The sequence below is a fragment of the Bidens hawaiensis genome, unplaced genomic scaffold (genome assembly GCF_021521415.1).
Source record: "Bidens hawaiensis isolate Kalapana, Puna unplaced genomic scaffold, B.hawaiensis_p1.1 tig00010738_1, whole genome shotgun sequence".
Taxonomy (NCBI): domain Eukaryota; kingdom Viridiplantae; phylum Streptophyta; class Magnoliopsida; order Asterales; family Asteraceae; genus Bidens; species Bidens hawaiensis.
Window position 1 is genome coordinate 85,057 of NW_027491823.1, and position 13,610 is coordinate 98,666.

The 13,610-nt window shown below is 34.1% G+C and overlaps 1 protein-coding gene and 1 pseudogene across 2 annotated transcripts; both read right to left on the bottom strand.

The window, feature by feature from the left end:
• Positions 1-2,598: 2,598 nt before the first annotated feature.
• On the bottom strand, positions 2,599-6,016 carry LOC143536107 (exopolygalacturonase-like; annotated as a pseudogene). Its single transcript, XR_013135829.1, has 4 exons — positions 5,521-6,016; positions 4,514-4,817; positions 3,329-3,836; positions 2,599-2,846 (listed from the first exon to the last, which is right to left on the bottom strand). The product of XR_013135829.1 is annotated as an exopolygalacturonase-like (transcript).
• A 3,885-nt stretch (positions 6,017-9,901) lies between these two features.
• Positions 9,902-11,969, bottom strand: LOC143536108 (cytochrome b561 and DOMON domain-containing protein At4g17280-like). Its single transcript, XM_077030175.1, has 3 exons — positions 11,355-11,969; positions 10,545-10,799; positions 9,902-10,293 (listed from the first exon to the last, which is right to left on the bottom strand). Exons 1-3 carry the CDS (start codon positions 11,967-11,969, stop codon positions 9,997-9,999), a joined length of 1,167 nt encoding a protein of 388 aa, XP_076886290.1. The 3' UTR covers positions 9,902-9,996.
• Positions 11,970-13,610: the final 1,641 nt, after the last annotated feature.

Genomic DNA, 13,610 nt, shown 5'->3' on the forward strand with positions numbered 1-13,610 from the left:
TGTGATAGGGTAGCATATATATAGCCATGGTGGAATCAGAACCGCATAAGGTATGTTAAATGGCCCGTGTATGAGACGTGTAATTTGGTATTCTCAATTTGTATTATATAATCAAGGGCAATTCTTTAATCATGTCCCATGTATATGTTGGTATTCGTTATTCTTTACGTAGGGCGTATACCCACCAGAATCATGTCTTGGCGTTTATCATTTTATGTGGTGGAAGTTACTCGTTGGTAGGCGTGCAATTACCTAAAACAAATCTTAAACCTACCTCAAAACCGACTTGAAATATCAAATAATTAGCAAAACTATAATTTTAATAATTTCAATTTTCAACGTCTTAATTATATTCCTTTTATGATTATATAATATTTTAATATGTCCGAGTAAACAGGTTTGGGTAATGTTATGCAATACCCATCCCAAACCCATATATTGTTAATTTTGACACTAATTTCATAACTGGTATGATATCCAAATGCGTATCCTTAATATCTCGGGTTTCCTATCGGGTTCTGGATTTTATGCCATCCTTTACTGAGCCAGTGATAGATCACAGTATGATGTAACAAAATAGCAAGTCAAGGATATATATTTTTCCGTTATATAGCATTCAAACAAACTAACACATTATGCACCTGTTAATAAGAGTGTTGGTGATGAAAGTGGGTTAGTAAAGAGGCATATATTAATGTAGGCCCTTGCCCTTTGATTGAATGATTACCATATTAATCATCATTGAGGGAAGAGGGTTAATGGGCAACACTAGAGTAACAATGTCAACACCTACACAATTCTATAAGTCAAAGTCCAAGGACCTAGATGTTGTAAATATGGGAGCATACTAGTAGCAAATACGATGAATACTATTCAAGATTAGGATCGAACAAATTTTGATGTACTAATTAAGAGCATTCACAATAAGCATCCCGAAATACACAAAAAAACACTTGTAGTCGGATATCACGTCATAAAAACACTAAAAACTCACTGCTTAAAAATGTCTTATCAATGAATGGTCTAAACTATAAATTTTCAGGGTCCACTAGTATATTTTAATAGCCCTTCCAACTCCAATAGTACTGGATACCATTATCATAGCATTATCGCAAAAGTTTTATAAAGAGCGTGTTATTTCCATTTGGACAATATTATAAGCTCCAGGTAGGTATATAAGATTGTTGCAAGATTGGAGAGATATATGCCGATAACTCGGGGTATAAAGATTAGTTATTTTTTTAGTCAATGTTAAAAAAGCAATTCTACAAGATCGAGTACTTCCCGCGTAGTCACTACAACTTATGACGTCGAGACGAATTTCATTAACACCGCATAGTTACTAAGAATCGATTAAAGATTGTCAACCTCAGCCATAATCATATCTAGTCGGTTAACTTAAGCCGATTTTAACTAGATAAAATAATACATAATTCGTATTTCTATGATATTGAAGAACAAATTTATATTTTTTAATTAATAATTAAACATTTTTTAGAATAATTTTGTATTTAAAATTGTATTTTTGTTATTTATATTGATACTCACCTATTTTGTTATAATTATTAGTAATCTATGATATTTGGCATATATATAACATCCATTTTTTTTTTGTATTTGCCATGTCCGAGTATTATCTGAGTACTCCAAGTACACCAAACTTCTCAGTCAGCCACCTAGGATCCGTCTAACGACTTTTGCAACATTGTTTTTAGTCGAACTCTTTAGATCAAGACTTGCTTATTTCACTTCAAGGAAATAAATGTCATCACACATCATGATTGGTCTATTTTGTTGAGCAAGACTGCAAAATAAAGGAGTATCACATACGGCCATTATCCTCCGATATAGGATATTACTTCGGAAACTCATCAGTAAAAATGTGTAAAAAATTTACTTTCGGATTCAAATAGTCAATTTAGAAAAATTTCAGATATCCGATATATTCCTTTAAAAAATGTTAAATAATAATTAATAATTAGAAATTTTGGATATTTTTCGGATATATCGAATAAGTTTCAAATATTTTGGATAATTTTTGGATATCCGAAATAAGTTTTTTAAAGTTTTTAATTATTTCTTTTCAAACCTACTGACTTTCAAGATTCGGATATCCAAACCCCAATCCAAAAATTGGATACATATTCCAGATAGATATCCGGTTTTGAACACCCAGCCAAAATAACATGAAACCTAGTGTTGATATACTTGATTGGGAAAGTCAAAATTAATGCAAAACATGTGGAATAGTCAATAGTCAAAACTGTGGATTTCGGAAATAGGGGTATTATAGTCATTTGAACGAGCAAGAAGAAATTCATTAGCATGTCAGGCAGAAAGAATTTACACGGGTATGTTGACCATATTGTTAAACTTGGATCTTCTGTCAATTTTGACTTTTTAAAGGTCAATGCTGAATTTGGGATGGGGTTGACTGTATTAGTCAGGGTTGACCAAAAGGTTAGTCCAAATGCCATATGAATATAGTTAAAAACTTCTCATATTACATTATGAGCTTTTAAATTAAACTTCTCATATACACTGAACAATTTGGCTAGACAGTTGTCAGTTGATGTTTCAAATTAAACTACCGTATGATGTGACACATTAAGTTGTACAAGCCATAGGGATGACTTGGCCTACGATTTTAGGCTTGGCATTAAGACATCGAGAGGTAGCAGTTAGCGGTCCTGGTCCTCCACTGTATGTCAAGTTGATATCAGCCAACTCCAAAGTGTCGCATGGTGACGCCGCGCTGCAATCAAGCTTCACTGCCACTTGAGTTTTTGATGTTCCCTTGATATTCTTAAAGCTCACATTTGTTATCTTTATTTTTGATGGTGCACCTTCAGTTATTCATAAAATGTAAATGTAAATTAACTTTAGACTAAATTGCATGTGGTGCGGCTATATTTTGCATTTTCACAAACTTTTAAGAAATCAAGGACTTAGTCTAAAGAGAGTAACACATTTTCTCCTATAATTATTTAACGAATAGGTGTAGTTTGAAACTATTTACCTAAACAGTTACGTTTTCTTACTCTTAGTCTTAGTGGATAACCAATATTTTAAATAAATCAAAACCTATTGTAAAAGGTAAAAAAAAATACATACTTAATGTTCTAACATTTTAAAATAATAGTTTTCTTTTTAGAATAAATTATAATTTTTGTTATTTTGAATATCTAAATTATGGAGTGAGTTATTTACGAAAATGACTTTCACTTTTCACTAATTTGTATATTCGCTTCGGTTTTAGCAAATGAGCGCAATTTAGTCTTTTTTATCTCTTGACACTATTTGTGTGAAGGTAGATGGGAGTATATGCTTGATACCTCGCAAACACGACCGGCGCAGTAATTTTGATCGATTAGATTTGCCACTTTGTCCATAACGATATTTTCAAAATGCACATCATTCACAATTCCTGGAAAACCACCAGGCCATGTTTTTATCCTTACTCCATTATCAGTTCCACTCAAGGTGCAATTCTTGATCCATATTCCTTGCACAGGCTTTTCTTCCTGGGTTTTTCCTAAGCTTCCAACACTAATCCCATGTCCGGTCCACAGCTCACCTTCTCGACATGGATGTTTGTGCTCCACCTCCAAAAGAGATGCAATCATCACCCGTCTTTATAATGGAATTGGTGATGTTGAACCCATTTATCGGGCCAAAGTGAATTCCATCGGTGTTGACACTGTCTCCTGGTGCATCAATGGTAATGTAGTCAATGCGTGTGTTGTCACAACCTTGTATATGCATGTGGAAGTACTTGCTGTTGATTGAAGTTATACTTTTAAACACTGAATTCTTGACAAAACCTAATCCGATACCTTGAGACGAACGGATATAAACACTCATAATATTCATGTAATTATATGATGCATGTTTGGTTTTCTATGTATTAGAAACTAATTTGAAATTTAACAAATCTTTTTCCCTAGCTTAATTATTCCATGAAAATTACAAAAACAGATAAGTAGATCAAATTACTCTAACAAAATAGACATTTACTTGTAAATTGCTGACTAAAAGTACAATTGGGTCCATTGACTAAAACTTAACCAACGGTTAAAAGTACAATCAGATCCACGTGAATAACCACACAAAATAATACCTATGCAAGGTAGGGGATATGCCTTAGTCGGTATCCATAAGCGAAGGCTAAGCTTTAGCGGGGCGGTTAACAGTGTCGCTAAAACTAAGCTAGTCATTCATAAATGTATTGATTTGTTGGTTGTTTTTTTGAACTCGTAGTACTTTTGATCATTGTTTATTGGCCTGGCTAATTTTTAGCCTTCTAGGGTGGGCTTATGTGACGTAACTTGATTGGTCCGTTATGAATGCGATTTTCCATGTCTAGTTTAACATATTTTCTTGTTAATTTGTCCATGTTCATAATTTTCCCTAAGATGGGTTTAAATTATCTTAATTAGGTCTTTTACTTTTATTAACAGGAATAGAGAAACCTCGACATGGATGAATTAAAATATAGAGGTTTCAAAAACACTTACGACTGGTTTTTGGCAATTATTGCATTTCGTATTCCTCCATGATGATTGGCCTTGGCCGTCAAATGTACCTCCGGTCATGGTTAAACCATCGATATAATTAATGCGAACCCAAGTGTCGGATTTGAACTTCTCAAGCTCCGACGGAGCCTTGATAATAGCTCCGGTGGCCTTTATCTCAATCGGACCTTTGCACGGACCATTGAATTTAAGCTCAGGAAATGCCATGTAAGTCCCAGGTGGAAGCACCAACGAGCTTGGTGGTGCTGCATCACATGCTTTTTTCCAAGCGCTCATTATCACCTTATTTTAACACAATAGAAAATATAAATGAACAAATATGCATGTATATATATCGTGGGCATATGTTTTTGAAACAATATTATTTTAAAATCTACAAGAAGAACCGTATAAACATTTTACCATTTGGTTCAATTGTTACACATGGGGTTCGTATGTGTCACCAACCCCACTCTACCATATTTTATACAGATGGATCATGTATCATATTATAAAAACAACTCATTTTTTTACGAAAATTTCATACAAATTTTTATGTAATATCAACAAATTTCAAATGAATTTCTAACAAAAAAAGACTAGCTCTGATTTTGCTACAGTATTGCAAAAAGTAGTAACAATATTTGTTGCCAACTCTCCAAAAAATTTCCACAAATATATACATTTACCATTTATGTTTATTATTTTCATTGAAAACTATTGAAGAACATTATATATTTGCTATCTATTGTATTATACTTTTGTTGAAAATTGTTGGAACTACTTTTGTAAAAATTTTGCAAGAAGGAAAAATTGTTAGAAAAGAATTTTCCAAGATGTATTTTTCCACACAACTTTTATAGAAAAATCGTTGGAAAATGACTCATTTTTTAGTAGTTTTTTTGGTTTGTTAATATGGTTCTGAAACTAATAATATAATATTGAAATTAATATAATAAGAAACACATGAAAACTTAAAAAGATGTATGCCGTTGTTAGTTGTTACCGGGCCATCATCGGTTATGCCATCTCCCTTCGCACCTTCAGTTTTCACATCAACAACAACAGCTTGGTTACCTACTATCAGTGTCATAAGAGACAAGAAGAAGTATGTTGCACTTCGAGTTGACTTTGTTTTACCCATCTCTATTGATACATTCAATGACTGGATTATAACTACTTGCACTTTACTTTTTGGATTTGGACTTTATAAAGTGATGAAGATAGAAATGAAGCAATTTATTGGAAATTATGAAGCAGCAGGTTTGAGGTATAGAGCTTCTTTAGGGAACTCCATATATATTCTTTCTTCAACTGTTTCAATCACGTACAAGACATTGAGTTGCCTAATATGTACTCCTCTAACATGCACCTCAAATTATAAACGGACTTCGGCACGTCAATTATTAACGGACTTTGGCACAATAAATCAGATAGAAGGTAATGGCGGATCTAGAAGAAAAATTCAGAGTTCCCCTAAAAAGCTGCATATCATCAAGAAAGGATTTTGTTATATAAAAATGACGGATCATAAAGTTTTAGGGTATACGAAATATAAAATTACACTTCTCCAAAAAAGTTGAGGGGTATCGTAGACACCCCCTCCCCCCGCCCCACACACACAGAGATCCACCATTAATAGAAGGTACTGTGTGAAGGAAAAATTTTATAAATATTTTGACATGTTTAAAACGCTAAAAATCATAAAGATTATAAATACTTTTGTTCTATGTTTTGTTTTATAAGTTTCCTACATATATATGAAAATAAATATTTGAAATCTGTTTGTCATGACATGTTTCTCCAAAAACATTTATTACTGTATAGATTTTAAGTACGTAAAAATGTCATAAAAAGTGTTGGATTTGGATTAACATAAATATTAAATTTATTTATAGTTCTTTATAATTTTTAACAGCTACACATATATATCAAGTTTTGAAATATGATCTTCCTAAAACTAGAGTTTTCAAAAAATTGTCAACAAACTTCAAGAAAGTGTTTTTCCAAACTTGGTTTATTTTAAGATGAGAACGTGTAACAAATCTTTAGAGTTCCACTAAAATAGTTTAATTCTCTACAGTAACTGGTTTGATTAAGACTCCGTAGAACAGCCAAGGAGTTTATTAAAATTGTGCTTAGTGGATTGGTTTACCTTAAAACATCATTACATCTGCCAAACATCTAAAAGGCTTTTGTATTCAATACGAATACTATAAAAGATTAAAATCTCATAAACATTGGTACTATTTGTGACACGTGCCTAATTGGTGTATCCTCCATCTGTCACCACCACCTATATTTATAGAAACATTGATTGAAATATGTAGAACGTTGAATTGCAATTATGGTCAAATGTTTTTTTGATCAGACCAATCAAGGAGAACAATTTGAAATAGAAGACCATAAGAGGAAATGTATCTATGTTTGGGATATTCATCAAATCTACGGTCGGATCTAATTATGTTAGTTAAAGATAATGTTACCTATATAACGTTGTTTCATGTATTTTCAGTCATGGCTTCAACTCGTGTCACACCCCCATCTTAGGCCTATGAGCGTGACCCAATAGTTGATACCAATATTGTTAATAAATCAGAGCTGCGTTAATTTGCGGAGAACTTATAAAACTTTATGGATCAAAACATAACTTTTATATATACATTCAAAGACGGGATTATAAATCACCCGTTTAGAGTTGTTAACAAAAGATTACTTGTTTATATTTACAAACCACCATTTATATTTATACAAAATAAAATCCGAGCCATCGGATATATAAGCACTTCGTCACTCCAAGTGTTAAACTTGTTCACTTGCAAAATGTAAGAAAATACGTCAGCAACGAATGCTGATGAACACGCTGACGCAAAATAAATTCTTTTTACTTTATTACCCCTCGAGACTACGCCTGCCTCGGCCCAACGTGGCTTAGGAATAACAAAGTCAAATAACACATTATAAACTAGAGTCTCTACTCTAGGTCACCTCAGCAAACACCGCAGCGTTCGACTTAGTTAAGTACCCGTAAATATACACATAAGGTCGTACTCCCTGCAGGAGAGCGTCCTATGAACAAGGGTGGTGCGATCATGCCCATACATCGCATAGTACCACCTATGTAAGGATCCAGACATATGTATACCACAGCCTGAGCCGAGGGCTAGGTTTATACCCATAGTTATAACGGTTTTAGGAACACATAGTTACTTGTAAACAATTTCATATAACAAGTTTGACTTATTTGAAAACAAGTTTGAAAGTTTGGGGGCGTTTTCACCTTATCTCTTTAGGATCGGCTTCACTCACCGTCCAAGGGTCTTTCCCTTCTTTATCTCGCACCTATAGTACGAGTATAAACATTTGTTAGTCGGATACACGATCCGGCTTAAGACCTTTAGTCTTATCTCAATCCTTGATGAACCTTTAGTTCATTTTCTTTTACTTAAAAAACCTTTAGTTTAAAAGTAAATTATAAACCTTTAGTTTATATTGGAAACCCGACGTTTCTTCTTCTTTAAGAAACGTAATCATTTTTTTATTATTTAAGAATACTCTTTATTCATTAAATAATATTTTCATAACAAAGAATATATACATATATATTAACACACATATATATATATAATCACAATATTCAATATTCATTCTTTTATTCATATCTTTGTTATGTTTTCTTTTCTTTTATCGAGGTATCGAGTATAACCTCGACTTAAGGCTTAAGCCTTGAATATAATATTGAACTATATTGTACTCGTTATTACGCCTAACCTTAGTGGCGTATCGAAATTCTAGGGACTTTGAGCAGCACTCCAACGCCGCTTGATCTCTTTGGTCATCAAACAATAACACCAACTTCAACACACATTGGCATGCTTATCGAGACTCATTGCCATTTCAACAAACACCGTCTTGGTATATGGGTGGAGGGTGGCACGAACTTCGAGGAAACGTTGATGCACAAACAAAGGATTGGGACACGTTTTACGAGGGATTATGGCACGACTTTCGAGGTGGATCGAGTATACGATTGTCGGGTTTTAGAGAGAAGCTAGAGAGAGGTAAGAGAGCTGAGTTTGGATGTGAAAATATGAAATCCCGGACCTGCTATTTATAGACTTTGAATTGGTTCCCATCGCTATACGCGATGGGTCCCTGGGCAGGCCTATCGCGTATCGCGATATAGGCCTGGTGAATCACCACGTAGACTTGCCATGTGTTGACACGTGGCAGACGCCGCTCCACGTGGCGGACGTGTTGCCAAGTGTGACACGTGGCGGCAACCGATGCCACCGTGTGCCACGTGGCACACGTGTCACAACTTGTCAGACACCCCATCGCGTATCGCGATGGGAGTCTCTTCTGACTCATCGCGTAGCGCGATGGGTCGGGAAAAATATTTTCACTTTTAACCCACAAGTTTGGATTTTTGGAAATTTTAGTCCTTAGACTTTGGAAAGTTGATACTTTGAACTCGAAATATTCACGTTGTTACAACTCGTATGATTTTCACTTTGTTTAACTAGATTCTAACCTTATAGATTTATACTTTTCTATACTATATTTAATATAAAATTCTAAAAACAAATTGAAAACTTGGAATACTTGTATTGTGAAAATGATCCTTCTAAGTTCTTTGAACCCTTCCTTTTGACCTTGTTATCTTTCGTTAATTTATACCCAACCGACAACCTGCCTTCTTGAATTTGATGTGCCTAGCCAGTTCCTTTATTGATGCCTAGTAGTTGGATTTTAAGTTTTGTTATCTTCTTCATCAACTTGCTTTTGTTGGTCCTAATTATATTGGTAGAAGATACAAGGTTTGCTTAAGTCAGCTGGAGACATGCATCTCATTTCTATCTTCATCATTTGGTAGCTGTTTGTTAGTTAAGTTGAGTTTAGTTTTAATGTTTGGTTTACTAAACCAAAGATCTTAATGTGGAGCTGATTCCAATAGTAATAACATTAAAGCAAATTGGTTAGAAATGACTCGGATTTAAAGCGGGCAATATAATTAATTTTGATCAGTTTAGAAACTAATAATCTATGTGGCTAAAAGATATTTTTGAAATTTTCCTTTTCTCAAATTTATCGTTTTGGACTTTTGGGCCAACTTTTCAGGCGCAAACACTTCAAACATAAATGTAAAATCAAACAAACCCAGCCAAACTTAAGTACCTAACACATACAAAGGAAAACCGGAAAAAAAAATCTCTACACAAAATATCACACATGACGGTAGTAATTGAGACTCAACCATAATATTTTAAATTTCTTTACACAAAATAGTAATCGTATAGTAATAACAATCTGATTACACTAAAAAATTATTCACGGTTCAAAACTTCAAATAGTTAATAAAAAAAAATACATCTCCTACGTACAGTTTGGTCTCCAAGTTTAAAAGTATTACATAAATCTCGAAAAAGAATGCACTGAGTTTTGCCATGCAACATCTACTAGTCCCATATCTCTCCATCTTCTATGCCATTGCCGACTGACCGTTTGCTTCATTACTTCCTGCTTGTTTCTCTTCTTTCTTCCTCTTCGAAACGATGAACCATGTCAAAGCTTCACATAAAACTGTAATAACCGCCAAAGAACTAATTATGCCGGTGTATGCATTCTTCCATTTCTTCTCAGGCTCCAAGATTCCGAGTCCCTCATAGACGTTGTAGACGCTCAAGATGATTACGGCATATCCAAGACCGCGGTGGTAGATATTCCAGTAGAATCGGTATTTGTTGTCTGGTTTAGGCCTCAAAAGTAGAGCAAGGACCTACAAATTTTGATACCAAACTGTTAGTTGTTTGATCTAATATGTTTACAAATTTTAAAGTTTTGGAGTTTCTGGAATAATAAAAAAAAGATGAACCCAATATATGTTTATTATATTTTGATTTCTCTTGGTGTAAGACATGAGAAAACTTCTTTTTACAAAAATTGAAGGCTTCCAAAAATGTAAACTTAAACGGGTAATGAATTTCAATTGATTTATATATGATAAAAAATGTCAAAGATAATATATACCTGAAGTGTTCCAAAAGCAAATAGGATGATTCCAATGTTTCTGTGAGCATTGTATTTGACTCCGGTGGACTGACTTCCAAGCTTGAGTCCGGTGGCCCATCCGGCTACACCGACAACATAGGCTGATGTTTGGGTAGCGGCGTGGATGTAAAACCAAGCGGGATTAGCCACGTTAAACACCTTTAGATATCTTGCTGACATGGCTCCTATCGGCATCAATACTCCCCAACTAAACGCATTCAATACTCCATGAGTCTGCAGCCAAACATTTATCATCATCATCATCATCATCATCATCATCATCATCAGTATCGAACAATGTATTTTACGTTATTCAAATTGGTTTATTGTTACAATTTCAATTAATTAACGTGGGTTTGTGATTTCACCAAGTTTCGATTCGAACCCGCAAACACATTCGTTGTGTTCGCGATAACAGGCAGGTTTGCGGGTTGAGCCGTTTAAACTATTAATTTGTTTTTTATTTTTATTTCTTAAATAATGTGTTTGCCATAAACTAAGTTTATAATAAAAGAGAACTAGCGTAATTGTTTTATATATATTTCCATTATTGTTGTAAAATTCTAAATTTGATTTAAAATACTAATATGCGAAAAAATCAAATACAAAAAAAACTGGGTTAAACGTTTCGTATTCGTATTCGTATTCGTGTTCATAAATATTCATGTTGTATTCGGCTTAAGAATACCATGGCATATTATGTCTCGGTATGTTTATGGTTAGACGCGCCAACCCATAAACACGAGCAGTTAAACACCCTTAAATAAAAATAAAACAAAGATGACTTACGTTTTTCTGCCTCTGTCGTGAACCACCAACGCTACCACCGCCGGAAACCTTCGCCAGACCGGTGATAAAATCCACTTCGCCAACAGCACTCCGATTATCACGACTTATCGATTGAATCCCCGGAACACCATTATTAACAAGGCCAACCTGCCACACATGATTAAACCTCGTCCGACCATTAGGCAACACCAAACTCGCATAAACCACCAAATCACCATTAACCCTCTCCGCGGACATGTCTGACACATTAAAACTCAACGAACTCTCTTGCAAACCGGTCGCGTAACCCTTTATCGCCAAAGTATACACCCGAACCGCTCCAGTTGAACCCGTAACAGCAACAACAGCCTGAGCACCGATCATACCCGAACCATCAACGTTGAGAGCCCAAGAAACCCATTGCGATGTGGTTGCTCCAGTGTGGCGGAAAGCCACGTCGACGGTGCCGTTGGGGTGGTAGTTCCAGTGAAGATACGAATTCAAAACCGGTAAAGAAACACATGTAGCGTAAATTTGGTTGCCAGAAAACGTGTAATTGTTGCAACTTTGAGCGGAAGACATTGCGGCAAAAGACGATAACAAAACGCATAAAAACACATTCAAGATTTTAGCCATGTTCTTGTAAGAAATTCGTAACAGGCTTTGTGGACGATGGATGTATGAATGTGATGAAAGGTTGGTAAAAGAATAATAAACCCTAAAGCTCTTTGTCTTCTTATTTATAGATTACGGTAGTGGGACTAGTTAAGTAAACAACCTATGTATTAGCCTAGATATAAGGTAACGTACGCTGTTATTTAATTTAAATAGACATAATTAGCTTTAAAACTAAGCTTATAAAGTTATATGTTAATAAATATAAATAACTCAACGATAAAGTCGGGAATAAACTAGTAAAAACTATTTGTTTCCTAAAGTCGTTAATTAAATGTTATTTAGCTATTAACTAGGTTTGTATCCACCAAGATGCAACGATACATTAACGTCCGTTCAGTTGATAGAAGTTCGTTATGATCGCGGCAGTACATTAACGTGCATTCGGTATGATACCGGCACTAAACTGAAAACATTAATATGTCAAAGTAGAAAAAAGTATTATCACTGGTATAATTTATAACATTAAAAATTAACATATTAAAGGAATACAAATACAACTTATGATTAAAGCAACACGAATTTGGTTGTTATTGGTTAGCTTCGTTATGAAACTGACACTAAACCTAAAGATTAAATCAGCAAACGTTCAGAATAACCGCATAACTTATTATACCCAAAAATAACTTACTTAAAACAATGTTTATTATGTTGGTAAAACTTGTATAGCGCAAATAGACGTGAAATGGGTCGATTCCGGTTATTCTCAAAAGTTATTATAGATATAATAATGTGTGACCCATTTAGTTGGCATTTGAAAATTCAAACTTAACATAAAAGGAATATGGAAATCAAATTTAATGAAAGTAATCTTAACTTTTAAAATTATAAAAACAAATCTGGAAATCAAAAGTAGAATTTTAAATTTCATAATTAATCCTTATAACACGGCTAATATATGGTAGGTTTAAATTATTTATTATTGTTTTAATTAGATAATTAGATTTTAAAATTGAATAATAGGGGTGTTACTTTGAATGAAAATGGGACAATGTGGGACAATGAAGGTGTCATGCAGCATAACCACACAACTATATTTGTTTTTATTTATTAATTATATTACGGATTTTTATCATCTTTTTCTATTTTCGAAAAATTAGTTAAGCTTTGTAACGTATAAGAAAAGGCAAGCAACGAGTCATACTTCCACTTTCTAACATTTTCTTTATCTTAATGATACTTTGGTATCATCAGGTCCCCCGTTCCAAACCAAAATAAGTCGTATTTTAGGTATGTCACAACTTATGTTTTCGTACATAGAAGAACAACTCAGTTTTAGTCCCTCAATGGAACAGTAGTACTCTTGGGCTTAAGTGACCATGTATTTTCTTTAATTATTTTTTTAATACGGTAACGCTTTGTATATAGTTATCTAGGGCCAAGATATAAGTCTAAACAAGACCCTCACAGTAGAGACCTTAAGTACTCGGACATGTCCACGGGTTTGGCTCAAAATCCAGATCATATGAGGTAGAGCTCTTTGGTTGGAAAAGTCATACACCATTCAGTTCCTACTAAAGAAGCTTCAGAAATGACAGGCTTGCTACTAGATAACTCCATCTGTCAAGGAAAGATGTATTTTATATACAAGTTTTATAAAAT

Coding starts and splice junctions, on each gene's coding strand:
- LOC143536108 (XM_077030175.1), bottom strand. CDS start 11,969: ATGGCTAAAATCTTGAATGTGTTTTTATGCGTTTTGTTATCGTCTTTT. Junction 10,800..11,354: donor CACGACAGAGGCAGAAAAAC/GTAAGTCATCTT, acceptor GTTTGGCTGCAG/ACTCATGGAGTATTGAATGC. Junction 10,294..10,544: donor TTGCTTTTGGAACACTTCAG/GTATATATTATC, acceptor CAAAATTTGTAG/GTCCTTGCTCTACTTTTGAG.